Source organism: Odocoileus virginianus, chromosome 32 (genome assembly GCF_023699985.2).
Source record: "Odocoileus virginianus isolate 20LAN1187 ecotype Illinois chromosome 32, Ovbor_1.2, whole genome shotgun sequence".
In the NCBI taxonomy this organism is placed as follows: Eukaryota; Metazoa; Chordata; class Mammalia; order Artiodactyla; family Cervidae; genus Odocoileus; species Odocoileus virginianus.
The window spans coordinates 41,319,021-41,339,228 of record NC_069705.1 but is presented as its reverse complement, the minus strand read 5'-3'; the positions used below and the strand labels follow the sequence as shown (position 1 = coordinate 41,339,228).

At 42.5% G+C, this 20,208-nt stretch overlaps 1 protein-coding gene across 5 annotated transcripts in view; it reads left to right on the top strand.

The window, feature by feature from the left end:
- The window catches only part of DLGAP2 (DLG associated protein 2), a 620,511-nt gene that overhangs the window by 100,732 nt on the left and 499,571 nt on the right, over positions 1–20,208 (top strand). For 2 of the 5 annotated variants that reach the window (XM_070460162.1, XM_070460163.1), the window contains exon 2: positions 5,074–5,175. The exons of the other annotated variants lie outside the window; for them this stretch is intronic. In XM_070460162.1, coding sequence (XP_070316263.1) covers positions 5,161–5,175 — 15 coding nt within the window. In that variant the 5' untranslated portion in view covers positions 5,074–5,160. The remainder of the gene's footprint in view (positions 1–5,073; positions 5,176–20,208) is intronic. 5 annotated transcript variants of the gene reach the window in all.

The following is a 20,208-nucleotide window of genomic DNA, read 5'->3' as shown; positions in this document are numbered from 1 at the left end:
GAACTTTAAGGGAGAAATAAAATATATAGGTACAATAAAGTAGAATGAAAGTTCTATATCCGATAATCAGGAAAAAAAGTACAAAGGAATACATAACATGAACTATCAGAACAAAATAAGTCCCAATTTGTCAGTAATCACAATAAATATGAATGGAAAAAACTCAAACATTAAAAATAGGAAGTTCCCTGGTGGCCCAGTTAGTGGTTAAGATTCTGGGCTTTCACTGCCATAGCTTGAGTTCAGTCCTGGTTGGGGAACTGAGATCCTGAAAGATACATGGCATGGCCAAAGAGAAAAACCAGACTCTCAGAGTAGATTAAATACAACACACACTTCTGTGATGTGTACAAGAACATGCAAAAAGTGTACTGAGAATAGATATACTTGTGGCAAGATTAGTAGAGAATATAAGGAAATTCAAGAATACAAAGAGTTAGGGATGAAAAGAGAACCATATGATAATTTGTAGGAAGTTTTGCAGAGAAGTTAGAAAATCAAGATGAAATGTTTGGTTTTCTTGGTGAATATAAGTGTCATAAATTGACTCAATGAAAATTAGAAAATGTGACTGGAACAGTAACCATGGGAAAATTAGTTTTTGATAAATGTATTTTTATGAAGGGCTTCCCAGGTGGCACAGTGTTAAAGAATCTGCCTGCAGTGCAGGAGACAAAGGAGGCATGGGTTTGATCCCTGGGTCAGGAAGATCTCCTGGAGAAGGAAATGGCAACCCACTCCAGTCCTCTTGCCTGGGAAATCCCAAGGACGGAGGAGCCTGGTGGGCTACAGTCCATGGAGTTGCAGAGTCAAACACAGCTTAGTGACTGAGCATACATACATGCACTTTTATAAAAGGTACTGACTCAACTTCTACAAAATTCTACAAAATTTGTAGAACGTAAATTCTACAAAAACTTTTTGGAAGTGATAATTCTATGTTATCTAAACTATTTCAGGAAAATAAGTATCACCCTTTTTAATGAATAATTCCATAATTTAGTAATGAATCAGAAAAGGGCTAATTTCAATTGAGACTAAATATAAATTTCATAAACATACTATTAGCACAGTGAAATAACTGTTTATTAAATATGACCAGGCTTTGTTCCATAAATGTAAGATTATTTCAATAATAGAATCTCTGTTGTAGGAAGGCATGAGATGAACATGTAAAAAGAGAAAAAATACAGTTATATCAGTAGATACTGAAAGACCTTGAAATAATACAGCAGTCATTTATGACAAATTCTAGGTGAAGGACCTTTCTCAATAGGAATGAGAGTATGATTAGAAACCACAGCAAACATGGTTGTCCCAAGGAAATATTAAATATAGAACAAAGTAACATTGCCACAATGATCTGTTAGTCCATAGTCCCCAACTAGAAACTGGGGTTTCTAGTTAAGCTTATATGGGAAAATAAAATTGGTAAAATATTAGAAATCAAGACTTAATTTCAGTGAAAAAGGGAAGATATTATACAAAATATATATATTATATTTTGTATAAGGGAAGATATTTGTATATTTTGTATAAGGGAAGATATTATACAAAATCTAGGGCATACAAAACTTGTATAAAAGTCCTTGTATGTGATAAAATGATGTTTTTAATAGTAACTTAATAAATTATAAATATATAATTATATTTATATATAATTATATAAAATTATAAATTTATGTAAAATAAATTTATATAAAAATTATAAATATAAATAAATAAGTAATTTAATAATACTTTCAGAATTGAAGTTAATAAACAAGTTCCTATAGTATCAGAAACTATATTAAATATCCTATAATAAACCAATAATGGAAAGGTATATGAAAAAGATTTTTTTTAAAAGCAACATTAAATAAATGAAAGTCAGTCCTCTTAAGCCCTGCTGTTGTTTTATCAACTAAGTTTAAGAAATAGTCTAAATCCTTTTATCATTTCAACCACCTTCACAGTATCTTCACCAGGAGTAGATTCCATCTCAAGAAGCCACCCTCTTTGCTCATCCATAAGAAGCAACTCCTCATCCTTCAGGTTTCATCATGAGATGCAGCACTTCAGTCCCATCTTCAGACTCCACTTCTGATTCTAGTTCTCTTTCTGTTTTCACCACATTTGCAGTTCCTTCCTCCACTGAGGTCTTGGACCTCCACAAAGTCATCCATGAGGGTTGGAACCAACTTCTTCCAAACTCTTGTTAGTGTTGATATGTTGTCCTCTTCCCATGAACCACGACTGTTCTTAATGGCACTGAGAATCGTGAATTCTTTCCAGTAGGTTTTCAATGGACTTGATTTGATTGCCCAGGCCCATCAGAGAAATCAGGGCCTATGGCATACAGTTTTAGCCTTTAATGAAATGTGTTTCTTAAATAATAAGACTTGAAAGTAGTAATTCCTCCTTGATCCGTGAACTGCAGAATGGATATTGTGTCAACAGCCATGAAAACAACATTCATCTCGTTGTTCCTCTCCATCAGAGCTCCTGGGTGGCCAGGAACATTGTCAGTGAGTGGAATAATTTGAAAGGAATATTTTTTTCTGAGCAGTAGGTCTTAATGCATTCATGCATGCTTAATCGCTCAGTCGTGTCCAACTCTTTGTGATCCCACGGGCCATAATCCGCCAGGCTCCTCTGGCCATAGGATTCACCAGACAAAAATACTGGAGTGGGTTGCCATTTCCTACTCCAATAGGTCTCAATGGTGGGCTGCAGATATTCAGCTAACCATGTTGTAAACAGATGTGCTGTCATCCGGGCTTCATTGTTTCATTTACAGAGCACAGGCAGAGTAGATTTAGCATAATCCTAAAAGCCCTAGGATTTTCAGATGGTCAAGGAGCACTGGCTTCAACTTAAGAGTCACCAGCTGCATTAGCTCCTAACAAGAGGGTCTGTCTGTCTTGTGAAGCGCTGAACCCAGGCATTGATTTCTCCTCTCTTGCTCTGAAGGTCCTAGATGGCATCTTCTTCCAATAGAAGGCTGTCTCATCTACGCTGAAAATCTGTTGTTAGTGTAGCACTTTCATTTATGATCTTAGCTAGGCTTTCCAGATAACACTGAAACTTCTACATCAGCACTTGCTACTTTATTTTGTGCTTTTATGTCATGGGAACGGCTTCTTTCCTTAAATCTAACCTCCCTCTGGGAGCTTCAGACTTTTCTCCTATAGCTTCCTTGTCTGTCTCAACCTTCATGGAGTTGAAGAGAGTCAGGGGCTTGCTCTGGATGAGGCTTTGGCTTGAGGAATGTTGTGACTACTTTGATCTTCTGACCAGACACTAAAACTTTCTCCACATAAGCAATAAGGCTCTTTTGCTTTCTTACCATTTGTGTGTTCACTGGAAGAGGACTTGTAATTTCCTTATAGAATTTTGCCTTCGCATCTTGGCCAAATGTTTGGTACAAGAGGCCTAACTTGCAGCCTCTCTCAGCTTTTGACCTGCCTTCCTCTCTAAACTTGGCCATTTTTTAGCTTTTGATTTAAAATGAGAGATGTACAACTTCCTTTCACTTGAACGCTTAGTGGACCTTGTAGAGTTATTAAGTGGTTTTGGTTAAATATTGCTGCATCTTGGGTGACAGGGAGCTGAGGAGAGGGAGAGCTGGGGTGGCTAGTCAGTGAAGCAGTCGGAACACACATTTTACAGTCAAGCTCCTGTGTTGTATACAGGGACAGTTCGTGCATGGCCACCATGCCCTCAATTGCAATAGTGACATCAAAGATCACCAGTCACAGAGCACCATAACAAATACCATAATAATGAAAAAGCATGAAATATTGTTAGAATCATCCAAATGTGACACAGAGACACAGAGTGAGCAAATGCTATTGGGAAAATGTTACCCACAGACTCACTTGATGCAGTGTTGTCACAAGCCTTCAATTTGTAGAAAACACAGTGTCTGTGAAATTCAGTTAAGTGCATAAGCAGGAGGTCTGCCTAACTCTGGACTGAGATGGAGAACTCTTAATGATACAGTGAGTGAATACAAGGACAGAATGTCAATTCTGGAAAGGTAGGGCATTTTATCATTAAATAACTTGAAATTAAAACATACTATGTAGATTGACAGTCATAAGTGTGTTAACTGGTTACCACGAACCACGGCTGGATTTCCAGTTTGTGTGTTGTAATTAGGGTTTGCGGAGAGTGTTTGCTAAAGTGAGAAATGGCTCATTTTCTCACCTTTTTAGGACTGTACTTTTGAAAGTCAGTATATGACATTAGTAGCATGTGTACAGACTGACGCTTAATCAGAGGTTTTGTTGACAAGACACGATTTTCAGCAGACGATACAACGTTCAGTTCTCCTGGATTTGTAGAAACTAACCTGATGTGCCTTGTGGGCCAGCGTTTGTGATCCTATGAGCTCAGCATGAAAAAGACACAGCACACTTTTATGTGATGTTATAAACAAGTCTCCTCAAAGATGTGTGTTCCTCTTTCATCTGATTCATTTTGGGGAAACATGTATTGGTAAATGCAGTGAAGAAAGGAGCAGAGGTTTTATAATTTATCAAGGTGTATGAACTAGCACCTGTTTAAAATATGCAGTGCTCAGGTTTATCTGGGCATAGCAATTTTTTTCCTGGAAATAAAATGATCAGTTATTAATATTCCCTGGGACTGTCCTTTTGTTTCTTGGAATCTGCCAAGAACAATCAAAAATATTGCTTTTGTCCTCAAGTTATATGAGGAATCATCACTCCTGATTTAAAGTATGACTTTATTATTTCTCTTTGGTTGAATATTTTGAAGTTGGGAAAGCTATTCATCATAACCTCAAACCCAGTTTGGGAATAGAAATACTTGCATAATGTCCACGTGCTGTGGGTGCCTGCAGGGTTCTCTGTTCCCTGGTTTTATTTAAAAATACCTGGTGTTATTTTTTATATACAGCATCTCTGCCTACTTAGTTCTTGCCATACTGCTGTTCTAGATGGATTTAATTATTGCTCAGTGTCATTTTTTTTAATGTACTTTCCATATGTTTCTTTTTCCATGGGGAGGTTATTTACCCCTTTTTTTTATCATGTTTTCCCCATTTCTATCCATTCCTCATCATAGGCCTTCCCACCATCCGAGGCCCGGCCGTAGCAGCCCAGGTTCCCAGCAGCTGCCCTCGATCGCACGGCCTGCGCCGGCTCTGCCACCATGGGGACCGCTCAGGTACTGTGTGCCCGTCCGTGCTCTGGCTGCATAGGCATTGGGGGGGGGGGGGTGCCAGGGGTAGTGTTGCTGGAGGTGATCGAGGGATGGAGGTGATGCAGGGGATGGAATTGAGGGGAGTAAGGACCCAGGGGGTGAGTGCAGGTGCTGCAGCACCTCCCAGCTCCCAGTGGAGAATTTTCTGGCTCAGATGGAGGCGGGTCTGTAAGCGACTCACAAATGCGGCACTTGTATGCTTGGTTGGGAAGCTGGGAGGGGCTGCTGGAGACCTAGGGGACGAGCATGAGATGAGGTCCGGGCTCTGGTCCTCCCAGCATCACCTGTCATGTGAGTTGTCACACATGAGCTGGGAGAAGGGTCTGTGGACACATGCGCAAGGGCTTCTCTGGGGCTTCTCTGAGTAACCTTCCCGGGCTTCTGAAGTGCTTTCACGTGCTTTTGGCGGTGGCCGTGCTTGTGGGGAGGGCGGCAGGAAGTCCCGCAGCTGATGATGAGCCAGATGCACAGTCAGGGGCCTTCTGCCGCTGCTCACTCCTAAAACCCCTCCTAAAACCCCAGGGCCTTGTGTGCTCAGGACACCCCAGCTGGGCCACACCCGCTCACCCGTCTCCGCTCACATTTGGAGGGTATTCGGGAGCAGAGATGTGGCCTTTCACCTTCTCTGATGCCAATAAATAAAATACTCAGTTGAAGCCTTTATAGAGAGTGACTTCATTTGATTTTTCAATTCAAGATGCGGCAATTTATAGTGTATCATTCTTTACTGCAGGGGAGATTTAAGCTGTGAAATATGGTCAGATTTCCGGTGGGCCCTTGTCCCTGCCCCCTGATGACCTTCTCTCATCCCTTCTTTCCCATCTTGAGTCTCACCTGGTGACACCCCACAAGTCTGCACCTTGTGCGTAACACCTTCTTTTATCATTCCAATAATCTCAGGAAACGATGCTGATGTGGAGTGTCAGGCTCCATAGCCAGGACGCGGTTGCTTTTTGTTGGGAGTTTCATGTAACAGCCTTGAGGAGACTAAGCTGTTTCATTCTCTCTTTTTTTCTTTTTTTTTAATTATTATTATTTTTCCATTTATTTTTATTAGTTGGAGGCTAATTACTTTACATCATTACAGTGGTTTTTGTCATACATTGAAATGAATTAGCCATGGATTTACATGTATTCCCCATCCCGGTCCCCCCCTCCCACCTCCCTCTCCATCCCATCCCTCTGGGTCTTCCCAGTGCACCAGGCCCGAGCACTTGTATCATGCATCCAACCTGGGCTGGTGATCTGTTTCACCCTAGATAATATACATGTTTCGGTGCTGTTCTCTTGAAACATCCCACCCTTGCCTTCTCCCAGAGTCCACAATTCTGTTCTATTCATCTGTGTCTCTTTTTCTGTTTTGCATATAGGGTTATTGTTACCATCTTTCTAAATTCCATATATATGTGTTAGTATACTGTAATGGTCTTTATCTTTCTGGCTTACTTCGCTCTGTATAATGAGCTCCAGTTTCATCCATCTCATTAGAACTGATTCAAATGAATTCTTTTTAATGGCTGAGTAATATTCCATGGTGTATATGTACCACAGCTTCCTCATCCATTCGTCTGCTGATGGGCATCTAGGTGGCTTCCATGTCCTGGCTATTATAAACAGTGCTGCGATGAACATTGGGGTGCACGTGTCTCTTTCAGATCTGGTTTCCTCAGTGTGTATGCCCAGAAGTGGGATTGCTGGGTCATATGGCAGTTCTATTTCCAGCTTTTTAAGAAATCTCCACACTGTTTTCCATAGTGGCTGTACTAATTTGCATTCCCACCAACAGTGTAATTGCAGAAGAAGGTAAACTTCCAAACTCATTCTATGAGGCCACCATCACCCTAATTCCAAAACCAGACAAAGATGCCACAAAAAAAGAAAACTACAGGCCAATATCACTGATGAACATAGATGCAAAAATCCTTAACAAAATTCTAGCAAACAGAATCCATCAACATATTAAAAAAATCATACATCATGACCAAGTGGGCTTTATCCCAGGAATGCAAGGATTCTTTAATATCCACAAATCAATCAATGTAATACACCACATTAACAAATTGAAAGATAAAAACCATATGATTATCTCAATAGATGCAGAAAAAGCCTTTGACAAAATTCAACATCCATTTATGATTAAAACTCTCCAGAAAGCAGGAATAGAAGGAACATACCTCAACATAATAAAAGCTATATATGACAAACCCACAGCAAGCATCACCCTCAATGGTGATAAATTGAAAGCATTTCCCCTGAAATCAGGAACAAGACAAGGGTGCCCACTCTCACCACTACTATCCAACATAGTTTTAGAAGTGTTTGCCACAGCAACCAGGGCAGAAAAAGAAGTAAAAGGAATCCAGATAGGAAAAGAAGAAGTGAAACTCTCTCTGTTTGCAGATGACATGATCCTCTACATAGAAAACCCTAAAGACTGTATCATTCTCTCTTTTTAAAAAACTACTTCCCCCTCTGGTTTAGCAAAGATAAGGCATGATGCCTCTTCAGTGCTGTCATCAGCTCTTCAGACAAACACCCTGCAGCTCATGAGACGCAACTGCACATTTTCCCCATAGATTGGGTAGGGTGCTTAACTGCAAAGAAGAGAATTCACTCTGGCTCATGTGAACAGAAAAGACTTCATTAAAAGAGATGCTTGTCACGTCATGGGCCTCTAGACGGGCCTGGACAGAGAGGATCTGCACGAGGCCACCAGGGGACGCTGGGGGCACCCGTACAGGAGCCCCTTCTTGGGGTGTCCATCCCACCTCGGGGCAGGGCCTGGGCCCGGATGTGGGGTCCTGCCTGTGTCTCACTCGCTGCAGGGAAGGCTGGAAAGCCCCTTTGTTGTCTGTGCTCCTCTTGCCCTTGGAGAGGGGTCGACCCCAGAGACGACAGTATCAGTGGTGTAGGAAGCGCTTCCCGGGCGCCAGGCCCCAGTCCACTCCCTGGTCCCTCTGCTTGTCCCCACGCAGCCATAGCACTCACTGTTTTCAATGCACTGTCCTGTATGAAATGGAAACACACTTGCTTCTGTCCCCCAGCGGGTCCCCTGGTCTCACTCGTCACACGGTCTCACTCCTGGTCAGCGGTCTAGGGACAGAGTTCAGCCTGACCCACCTGCTGTGTGATGACTGCAGCCAACACAGCCTTGCAGACACTGGTACGGGTTGCTCAGATTGTTTTAGTTTTCATTATAAATATATACGTGACAAGAAAAGAGGGGGGAAGGGATAATGGGTGCTCTGGTCTCTGGGGAGCTCACGTCCTCCTCCCTACTCCACGCTCCCTTGGTCCCAGAGCCAGCAGCTCTGCTTGCCTGAGACCCTGACCTTCCTGGCACCAGTGAGTGATACTCTTCATCCTTCAGAGGCCTGAGCTTGGGTGGTTCTGCCCATGTGGGTCTTGGCAGGCCCCAGGAGCTCTTCCAATGGATGCATGGTGCCAGTGGGGGACTCAGAGGACCTCTGGTCTGACCCTCTTTCTCTCATGGTATGAGCTCCACTGTACCCTGAGACTGCGGGTCCACAGGCATCCTTGCTGCCCGTCAGTCAGCAGCCGAGTCTCTCCCAATTCACCACCCAACCCAGTCTCCAGGGGCATCCCCAGGCCTCCACGGAGAGCTCACTCCCTGCTGGATGGTCCTCCCTGGGGACCCGGATGCCTAACACAGCAGACTGCAGTGTCCTGGGGACAGGAGCAGGCCTGCAGGGAGCTGGTCTCCTCTGGCCACAGGAGGGATGTCATGCCTGGCCGTGGTCCATGGCAGGTCCAAATCCTGGAGGAACAGGCTTCTCGGGACAAGTTCCAGCTGGCACATGGCCTGGGAGGGGCTGCACAGTGCCTGCCCCCCAGGGTGACCCCAGAGTGACTTGTGACCACCCTCTGCTGCCTCTGCCATTAGCGTGGGGGTTCTCACCCGCACCCCTGGGAGAGCAGCGTCCATGCCTTGGATTTACGTGCAGAATCGCTGAGAAGGGCAGTTTTTGTCAGATTCTGCCTTTAAGCAAAACTCTGAATTGTAGGGCTAATGTTTAAAAGGAAAGGAAATGTAGGACTAATGTTTAAAAGGAGCTCATCACTGTTACTGCTGTTTGGGTCAGATAATTCTCTGGGCTGGGCTGTCCTGTTTGCAGCGGGAGGCAGGCAGCGTCCTGCACCCACCACCACCCCCCTTCCACTGCTGCCAGGACCCTTCCCGCTTCCCCAGAGACGGCACCAGACACGGCTGGACACTGCCAGATACCCAGGGAGAGGGAGCCCGAAGCCTGCTAGAACACCTTAGGCATTATTAGATTCAGCGGTCTCGAGCTGTTGTCTACAGGACCTTTATCATCCACAGAATCAGAGATGGTGTCATCTCTCTCATCTGCATGTTGTTAACTTCAGTCTTCTCTCCTTCCTCAGTTTGATTTGTCAATTTTACTGATCTTACTGAACCAGATTCTGGTTTTTAATGGTTTTCATTGTTGTTTTTTATCCTGTTTACTGACGACTTTCTCTGTTTTTCTTTTTATTTCATTTCTACATATTGGTTTTCAGTTGCTCTTTTTCAGTTTGTTTAAAGGTCAGAACCGAAGTTAATGACTGCAGACTTTCCCCTTTCCTGATAGAGGCACTGAGATATACCCTTCCTGGGTGTGGGACTGTTTTGTCTTTCTATAAATAGTCTCAGCAAATGTTTAAGTTACTTATACACATGTGTTTTTTTGCTGGGTAGGATGTCATGACCCTACTATCTGGACCTGTTTGCGGTGGTGGCAGCGCCCACCTGCTGCCTGGATGCTGCCCCGCCACTCACTCTGATTCCATCCATCTTCCTCATTCAGTTTAGTCACTCAGTCATGTCCAATTCTTTGTGACCGCATGGACTGCAACACACCAGGCCTCCCTGTCCATCACCAGTTCCCGGAGCTTGCTCAAACTCGTGTCCATTGAGTTGGTGATGCCATTCAACCATGTTAACCTCTGTCATCCCCTTCTCCTCCTGCCTTCAATCTTTGCCAGCATCAGGGTCGTTTCCAATCAGTCAGTTCTTCACATCAGGTGGCCAAAGTACTGGAGTTTCAGCTTCAGCATCAGTCCTTCCAGTGAAAGACTGATTCCCTTTAGGATTGACTGGTTTGATATCCTTGCAGTCCAAGGGACTCTCAAGAGCCTTCTCCAACACCACAGTTCAAAAGCATCAATTCTCTGGCGCTCAGCCCTCTTTATGGTCTAACTTTTAGGTTTGTACATGACCACTGGAAAAACCAGAGACCTCCCTGGTGGTCCAGTGGTTAAGCGTCTGCTCTCCAAATGCAGGGGGTAGGGGTTCAATCCCTGGGTGGGAACTAAGAGTTATTTATTGGACTTCCCTGGTGGCTCAGATGGTAAAGCATCTGCCTACAATGCTGGAGACCCAGGTTCAATCCCTTGGTCGGGAAGATACACTGGAGAAGGAAATGGCAACCCACTCCAGTACTCTTGCCTGGAAAATCCCATAGACAGAGGATCCTGGTAGGCCCCAGTTCATGGGGTCACAGAGTCAGACACAACTGAGCCACTTCACTTTCACTTTCACTGGAAAAACCATAGCTTTGACCACATGTACCTTTGTTGGCAAAGTAATGTGTCTGCTTTTTAATATGCAATCTGTGTTTGTCATAGCTTTTCTTCCAAGGAGCAAGCGTATTTTAATTTCATGGCTGCAGTCACCATCTGCAGTGATTTTGGAGCCCAAAAGAATAAAGTCTCTCACTGTTTACATTGTTTCTGCATCTATTTGCCATCAAGTGATGGGACCGGATGCCATGATCTTAGTTTTTTGAATGTTGAGTTTTAAGTCAGCTTTTTCACACTTTGTCTTTTACCTTCATCAAGAGGCTCTTTAGTTCCTCTTCGCTTTCTGCTATAAGGGTAGTATCATCTACATATCTGAGGTTATTGATATTTCTCTCAGAAATCTTGATTCCAGCTTGTGCTTCCTCCAGCCCAGCATTTCTCGTGATGTACTCTGCATATAAGTTAAATAAGCAGGGTGACAATATACAGCCTTGACGTACTCCTTTCCTGATTTGGGACCAGTCTGTTGTTCCATGTCCGGTTCTAACTGTTGCTTCTTGATTGGCATACAGATTTCTCAGGAGGCAGGTCCAGTGGTCTGGTATTTCTATCTCTTGAACAGTTTTCCACAGTTTGTTGTGATCCACACAATCAAAGGCTTTGGCATAGTCAATAAGGCAGAGGTAGATGTTTTTCTGGAACTCTCTTGCTTTTTGGATGATCCAGCAGATATTGGCAATTTGATCTGTGCTTCCTCTATCTTTTCTAAATCCAGCTTGAACATTTGGAAGCTCATGGATAATGTACTGTTGAAGCCTGACTTGGAGAATTTTGAGCATTATTTTGCTAGCATGTGAGATGAGTGCAATTGTGTGGTAGTTTGAGTATTCTTTGGCATTGCCTTTCTTTGGGATTGGAATGAAAACTGACCTTTTCCAGTCCTGTGGCCACTGCTAAGTTTTCCAAATTTGCTGGCATATTGAGTGCAGCACTTTCACAGCATCATCATTTAGGATTTGAAATAGCTCAACTGGAATTCCATCACCTCCACTAGCTTTGTTCGTAGTGATGCTTCCTGAGGCCCACTTGACTTCACATTCCAGGATGTCTGGCTCTAGGTGAGTGATCACACCATCGTGGTTATCCGGGGCATGAAGATCTTTTTTGTATAGTTCTTCTGTGTATTCTTGCCACCTCTTCTTAATATCTTCTGCTTCTATTAGGCCCATACTACTTCTGTCCTTTATTGTGCCCATGTTTGCATGAAATGTTCCTTTGGTATCTCTAATTTTCTTGAAGAGATCTCTAGTCTTTCCCATTCTGTTGTTTTTCTCTATTTCTTTGCATTGATCACTGAGGAAGGCTTTCTTATCTCTCCTTGCTCTTCTCTGGAACTCTGCATTCAGATGGGTATATCTTTCATTTTCTCCTTTGCTTTTCACATCTCTTCCTTTCATAGTTATTTGTAAGGCCTCCTCAGACAACCATTTTGCCTTTTTGCATTTCTTTTTTTGGGGATGGTCTTGCTCCCTGTCTCCTGTACAATGTCATGAACCTCTGTCCATAGTTCTTCAGGCACTCTGTCTATCAGATCTAATCCCTTGAATCTGTGTGTCACTTCCACTTCAGGATCCCCTATTTTTGTTGTCTGGTAGTAGTCTTGTTTTCCGGCGGTCTTTAGGACATGTTCCTAGTTTGCCGCTGCTGTCATCTACGTGGCTTTGGGGAAGGAGAGGGACTCTCACCACCACCCCCCCCCCCCCCCCCCCCCCCCGCTCTGCTGCGTGCTCCTCCTGCCCTCTTTGTTCCCTCTCACTGGGGACCTGGGGAGGCTGTTCCAACCCCACTGAGGCGGGGGCCTCAGTCTCCCCTTACATCCGTGATTCTCAAACGGGTCACCTTTGCCCCAATGGGATGTTGGCAATGTCCAGATGGAATTTTTGTTTTTATAGCTGGGGGAGGGTGCTAGTGGCATTGAGGGGATTGAGGCTACGATGCTGTGAACTGTCTTGCACTGCCCCCCAAGAAAAATGACCTGTGTGGACACCAGCAGGCAAGGCGGCCAAACCCTGCTTCACTTTCATGGCCTCACCTGTGGTACTTAGGCATCCTCAAGGGTTTGAATAAGAAGCCTGAGCGAATCATATCCTCGTGTATTACTGTTTCTCTTTGGTGTGTGAATTTTGCATGGGGGATCTCAGGACTCTGAATGGTGGCAGGTTTGCACGCAAACTCATTTAAGTGGATCATATTGAAAATACACATTTGCACTTTTCGGGATGACTGTAAACTATCTGAAACAATCTGCTGAAATTATTCAGATGGCTATTATTTCATGGGTATAGTGGTTCAGTGTGAGCAGTTGTACGTGTGATCCTCACGTGGGTAATTACTATGATTGCATCCCTCACACCATGATTCGAGCAGTATTTACATGGGGCTTCCCGGGTGACTCATATGGTAAAGAATCTGCCTGCAATGCGGGAGACCTGGGTTTGATTCCTGGGTCGGGATGATCTGCTGGACAAGGGAAAGGCAACTCATTCCAGTATTCTTGCCTGGATAGTTCCATGGACAGAACCTGGGTGTTATAGTCCACGAGGTCTCAAAGAGTCAGACATGACTGAGTGACTAACATGTAGTGTGTTCAAAGAAGGAAACAAACAGGCTACATTTTGATATTCTGTGTCATTTAGAATGAGATAAATTATAGAAAGAGTTAGCCCTGCTTCCAGTCAAGCCACAATAATTACAAATTCAGACCCCTAGTTTATTTTGCAAAAGAAAATTCACTTTCCTAAGGATAACTGCAAATAGATCTGTGTTTCTCAGAGACAAAGGTGTATAGAAAGAGAAACAAAATAGTACCCATTTATGTCCTACGTGTCTATATATGATAGATTTGTGCTTTGAGAAGCAGCCATCTAGTAAGTGTTACTTATTGTCACAAGGTGAAGAGTCACCGGTTTTTAGAAAGCCCTTTGATTTCTTAAAATGCCTTATTTTGACAAAGCTAGTTTTTACCTTATCAAACTCAGGAGACCACTTTGGTTTTGTTGTTTGTGGGGCTGAACCCAGTAGTGGGTTCTCCCACTTGTTTCTCCCTCAGCAGCAGGAAGACTGGGAGACCACTGGTGTCCCCTGTTGTGTAGATGGAGAATCCCACGTCTCATGCAGCAGAATGAGATGCAGGTGGAGTGTGCAAAGGTAATGAGATTCCCTGGCTCGGAGGCTGCAGTGGCTCCTCCTTGGCCGTGGCCAGGCTCCTTTCCCCGCTTCCTTTCAGCCCTGACTGAGGGGCCTCGGTCTCCTCATGTCTGTGCTTAGGTAACACTTCTCTGTGAGGAGTCCTGAGCATAATGGGGAGTGTCCATTGCTTCTATAAGTAAATACTTTTAACTGTTTTAGTTCACTTTGTATTAAAAATAAACCACACAAATTATTTGTGAAAATACCTTCTCTCTGGCTACTTCAGAGATTCACTTGTGAACATTGTAATTTTAAGTTTTGTTAAGTTAGTTGTCTCTTCTCTTTTTAAAATTCCTACAAGCACTCTATCTTACCATGGAGAGATTAACATGAATAAAACAAGATTAAAAGATGGTCATTGTAGATGTGTTCATGTTCTATGTCCTCACACATGTATATATCCATAGTATAGACTAATAAAATTATGTCAATTGTTTTAATAATAGTTTAACAAATTAATATAGTATATTATGGCAACTCTCCTAGTCAAGAAAAATATTTTAAAATATTTATTTTTATTGAGTCATAACTAACATACAATATTATATTAGTTTCAAGTGTACATTATAGTGATTTAGCATTGTTACATATCATGAAATGATCACCATGACAAAACCAATCCTCACCATACAAAGTTGTTACAATATTATTGACTGTGTTCCCTATGCTGAACCTCCTAACCCTGTGACTGAGTTTATAACTGGAATTTTGTATCTTTTAATCTCCTTTTCCTATTCTGTTCATCCTCCCATCCTGTCCCTTCTGGCAACTACCAGTTTTTTCTCTTTATCTATAAATGTTTCTGTTTTATGTTTGTTTTCATTTTTAGATTCCACATGTAAGTCAGATCATGGGCTTCCCAGGTGGTGTTAGTGGTAAAGAACCTGCCTGGCAGTGCAGGAGACGAGAGAGACACAGGTTGAATCCCTGGGTCAGGAAGATCCCCTGGAGAAGGGCACAGTAACCCACTCCAGTATTCATGCCTGGAGAATCCCATGGACTGAGGAGCCTGGCAGGCTATGGTCCACAGAGTCGCAACTGAAGTGACTTAGCACGTATGCATAAGTCAGATCATATGGCATTTGTCTTTCTCTATCTGACTTATTTCACTTAGCATAATACCTCCAGGTCCATCCTTGCTGCCATAAAGGGCAGGATTTCTTTCTTTTTCATGACTGAGTAATATTCTTTTGTATATGTCATTTTCAGCTGGGTGGGCTGGTTATGTCCGCTGAGGTCTTCGCATACATGGTGCACTTTGTAGCTATTAAAATGTTTTTATCCACAGATGAATACCATTAAATTGGCACACCTCAACTGATGTAGCCAGTCTGTCAAGTTGAAAATGATGTCTAATCATCTGGCAATATAAATAAAGATTGGACTAATTACCTCTATTCAGTTACTTATTTCCTTAGAATAAATATTTGGTCTTAGCATGTTTCAAAAGATATGAACATTTTAAAGATTTTCAGTGTCTATTTCAGTGTCTATTTCAGAAAAGTACACCTATTTGCCTTCCCACTAAAATTATATACAACAGTATTTGCTTTTAAAATCCTCTTTATAATTGCTGATTTGACAGATGACAGTTGTAATTGACAATTTCATTTATTACTTAGGTTAGTGGTTCTGTTGAATATGTTTTTTCCTTTCCCCTCTTTTCTGTGTGTGAATTGCATGGTTGGGTATTTAACTCTTTTCATGTATTTATGATGGTGAAGGACAGGGAATCCTGGCGTGCTGCAGTCCATGCAGTCACAACGAGTTGCACACGACTTAGCAACTGAACAGCAACAAATGATCCAAATATTTTTTGCTTCTCAGATTGCTATGTGAGTTTCAATTTTTATAATTTATAATTGAAACATAGTTGATTTACAATATTGTGTTAATTTCAGGTATAGCAAAATGATTCAGTTACATATATATATAATAAATTTTATATTATTTTCTATTCTAGGTAGTTATAAAGTACTGAATATAGTTCTTTGTGCTTTACAGTACGTCTTTGTTGTCTGTCTTTTTAAAAATGGTAGTGTTCATCTGTTAATCCCAAATTCCTAGTGTACCTCTCCCCCTCCCTTTCCCTTTTGGTAACCACGAGTTTGTTTTTTATGTCTGTGAGCCTATTTCTGTTCTGTATGTAGATTTATTTTTATTAATTTTTAGATTCTACACATAAGGGATATCATGTGATATTTGTCTGTCTTTGTCTGACTTACTTCAGTTAGTATGACAATCTCTAGGTCCATTCATGTTGCTGCAAATGGCATTATTTCATTTTTTTATAGTTGAGTGGTATTCAGCTATACATATATATATACCACATATTTTTTTGTCTTGATGAAAGTGAAAGAGGAGAGTGAAAAAGTTGGCTTAAAACTCAGCATTCAGAAAACTAAGATCATGGCATCCAGTCCCATCACCTCATGGATGATAGATGGGGAAACAGTGGAAACAGTGGCTGACTTTATTTTTCTGGGCTCCAAAGTCACTGCAGATGGTGGTTGCAGCAATGAAATTAAAAGACGCTTACTCCTTCAAAGGAAAGTTATGACCAACCTAGACAGCATATTAAAAGGCAGAGACATTACTTTGCCAACAAAGGTCCATCTAGTCAAGGCTGTGGTTTTTCCAGTGGTAATGTATGGATGTGAGAGTTGGACTATAAAGAAAGCTGAGTGCCGAAGAATCGATGCTTTTGAACTGTGGTGTTGGAGAAGACTTGTGAGAGTCCCTTGGTCTGCAAGGAGATCCAACAAGTCCATCCTAAAGATCAGTCCTGGGTGTTCATTGGAAGGACTGATGTTGAAGCTGAAACTCCAATACTTGGCTACCTGATGCGAAGAGCTGACTCATTTGAAAAGACCCTGATGCTGGGAAAGAGTGAGGGCAGGAGGAGAAGGGTTCGACAGAGGATGAGATGGTTGGATGGCATCATCGACTTGATGGACATGGATTTTGGTGGACTCTGGGAGTTGGTGATGGACAAGGAAGCCTGGTGTGATGCAGTTCATGGGGTCGCAAAGAGTCAGATACAATTGAGCGACTGAAGTGAACTGAACTGATTCTTTTGTCTGTTGATGGTTGACTTTATAATTATTTTATATGCAAGAAGTTAATTTTTTCACAGTCGTATCTAGGAATGTATTTCTTTATGATTTCAGACTTTGCTGTCATGCTTAAAAAGCCTTCTTTTGCCAAAATTTGCATAAATATTCAACTATATTTTACTTTAATATTTTTGTTTCATTTTTTTGCATTCAGATCTTTAATGCTGAATTTATTGAAGTTTATGTATCAGTAAAGGCTGTACTCGTCTCTGGCACTCATTGGCCAGTGAGTTGCTGTGCTGTCATTTGCTGAGAAACAATAGTGTTGCTTTTTCCAGGGTTGGGTTATCTCTATATTTTGGTAAAATGCTAATTGGAGTCAGGCTTGGTCTCTGTTACTCCTCCTGCCCACTACTTCTGATGGTAAACCTTTATGTTAAAGCTCTTTTTTTCTTTTCTTTTTGAAGTGTCTGTCGGAGTAGTAAGAGCTCCGTGTTGTGTAAGAATGCAGGCTAGAGTGCCTGCAGAGTCTCTGTTGATGCATATATATGCATCTGAAAAATGATCCTGATGGACATATTTGCTGGGCTGCATTGAGACACAGGCTTAGAGAACAGATTGTGGACACAGTGGGATGGGGGAAGGAGAGAGAGGGACAAATTGAGAGAGTAGCGTGGAAACATACACTTTACCGTATGTAAAACTGACAGCCAGTGGGAGTTTGCTCTGTGACCTGGTGCTCGTTGTCATCCTAGAGGGGTGGGATAGGGTGGCGGGTGGGAGGGAGCCTCAAGAGGGAGGGGACACTCACACACACACACACACACACACACACACACACACACACACACACACACACACACCCCTGATTCACGTTGATGTATGGCAGAAACCAATGCAACATTGTAAAGCAGTTATCCTCCAACTGAAAATTAAGAAAAAACAACAGTCTCTGATGATCCCTAAATGAAGTGTTTTTGGAAAAACACTGTGGAATTGGGACAAAAGAATTAGCCCAGAAGGAGCAATGGAGAGGGGACTGTGGGCCTGAGTCAGTTCCTTGGGGGTGAAATGACATCTTCAGGGCACCTGTTTCCTCCGACTCTGCATATTAGCACTTCATCCAACTTTGAGGTTTATGGAAACACAGCGGCAAACCCAGTAAGCATCTCTGAGGGCACTTTGCCTTCCCAGGAGCAGGACTGGGGAGTAGACAGATTTGTTAGCTGGTTCTTCCTGCTACATTCATTGGGCATTTTGTTTTTCTAGTGGTACCTGTGTGCAGTGTGTAGGTATTTGCAAGTGATGTCAGGTAGCAGTGACATTGCTCAGGTATCCATGGAATTGTGGAGTTGACATAGTGCCCTTATCCTGAGAGATTCAGATGACCTCAAACTTGTTGGCTTAAACAGTATACATTCATGACTACAGATTCTGTAGGTTGGGGATCTGGCATTGTCTCTCTGGACTAACACCAGAGCATCCACAGGGTAGGTCCTCGGAAGCTTTTAGTGGACAGTCCAGACCTCACATCTCCAGCTTCCAGAGGTGCCATGCGGTTCTGGGTTCTTGTCCCCCCTCAAATCCAGAAACACTGGGGAGTCTCCCTGTGGGTCCGTGTCTCTGTCCTCTGCTCCTAGGGATACATTTGGTGATATGGGATTATCTGTTTATCCCAGCATATTACTTAGTTCTGTCTGCTAAGCCCCTTTCCTGTCCCAGGCACGTATACAAGAGTTCTGGAGACCAGGGCATAGGTTTCTTTGGGGCCATAATTATGCTGTCGTGATGCTTATTTCTAATTTAAATTTATATTTATCTTTCATCTTTAGAGATTTTATTTTTACCATGAATTTGAGCAGAATCCTACATTTCCGGGAAAAAAATAATTGAAAAATAAGTCTCTCATCTTCTATTTGTATGTCAGAGCATGACAAGTAAGATGAGCTCCTTCACCATTTGTAAAGCAGTGAAAAAATTATTCACTGAGGCTGCAGTCCCTCAGCAGGACCCGGGTTTGTGACTTCACCACCAGTGCAAAGGACTTGCCCTCTTATTTGATGTGTATAACTGTAATTAAGATGTTGCCTTGAATGTAAAGTAATTAGCCTCCAACTAATAAAAATAAATGGGAAAAAAAAAAAAAAAGATGTTGCCTTGATTAAACATGAACTAACGCAATCAGTCTCTCCCATCTGGAAGCTTCCACAAACCTCTTATCCTTACCCATCAGAAGGCAGACAGAATGAAAACCACAATCATAGAAAACTAACCAAACCGAATACGTGGATCACAGCCTTGTCTAACTCAATGAAACTATGAGCCATGCCATGTGGGGCCACCCAAGACAGATGGGTCATGGTGGTGAGTTCTGACAAAACGTAGTGCAGTGAAGAAGGGAATGGCAAACTACTTCAGGATTCTTGCCTTGAGAACCCCATGAACAGTATGAAAATGCAAAAAGATATGGCACTGAAAGAGGAGCTCCCTGGGTCGGTAGGTGCCCAACACGCTACTGGAGCAGAGTGGAAAAATAACCCCAGAAAGAATGAAGAGATGGAGCCAAAGCAAAAACAACACCCAGTTGTGGGTGTGACTGGTGATGGAAGCAAAGTCCAATGCTGTAAAGAAAAATATTGCATAGGAACCTGAAATGTTAGGTCCATGAATCAAGGCAAATTGGAAGTGGTCAAACAGGAGATGGCGAGAGTGAACTTCGATATTTTAGGAATCTTTGAACTAAAATGGACTGGAATGGGCAAATTTAATAACCATTATATCAACAAAGGTCCATCTGGTCAAAAACTATGGTTTTTCAGTAGTCATGTATGGATGTGAGAGTTGGACTATAAAGAAAGCTGAGTGCCAAAGAATTGATACTTTCGAACTGTGATGTTAGAGAAGACTCTTAAGAGTCCCTTGGACTGCAGGGATATCAAACCAGTCAATCCTAAAGGAAATCAGTCCTGAATATTCATTGGAAGGACTGATGCTGAAGCTCCAATACTTTGACCACCTGATGTGAAGAAATGACTGATTGGGAAAGACCCTGATGCTGGGAAAGATTGAAGGCAGGTGGAGAAGGGGATGACAAAGGATGAGATGGTTGGGTGGCATCACTGATTCAATGGACCTGAGTTTGAGCAAG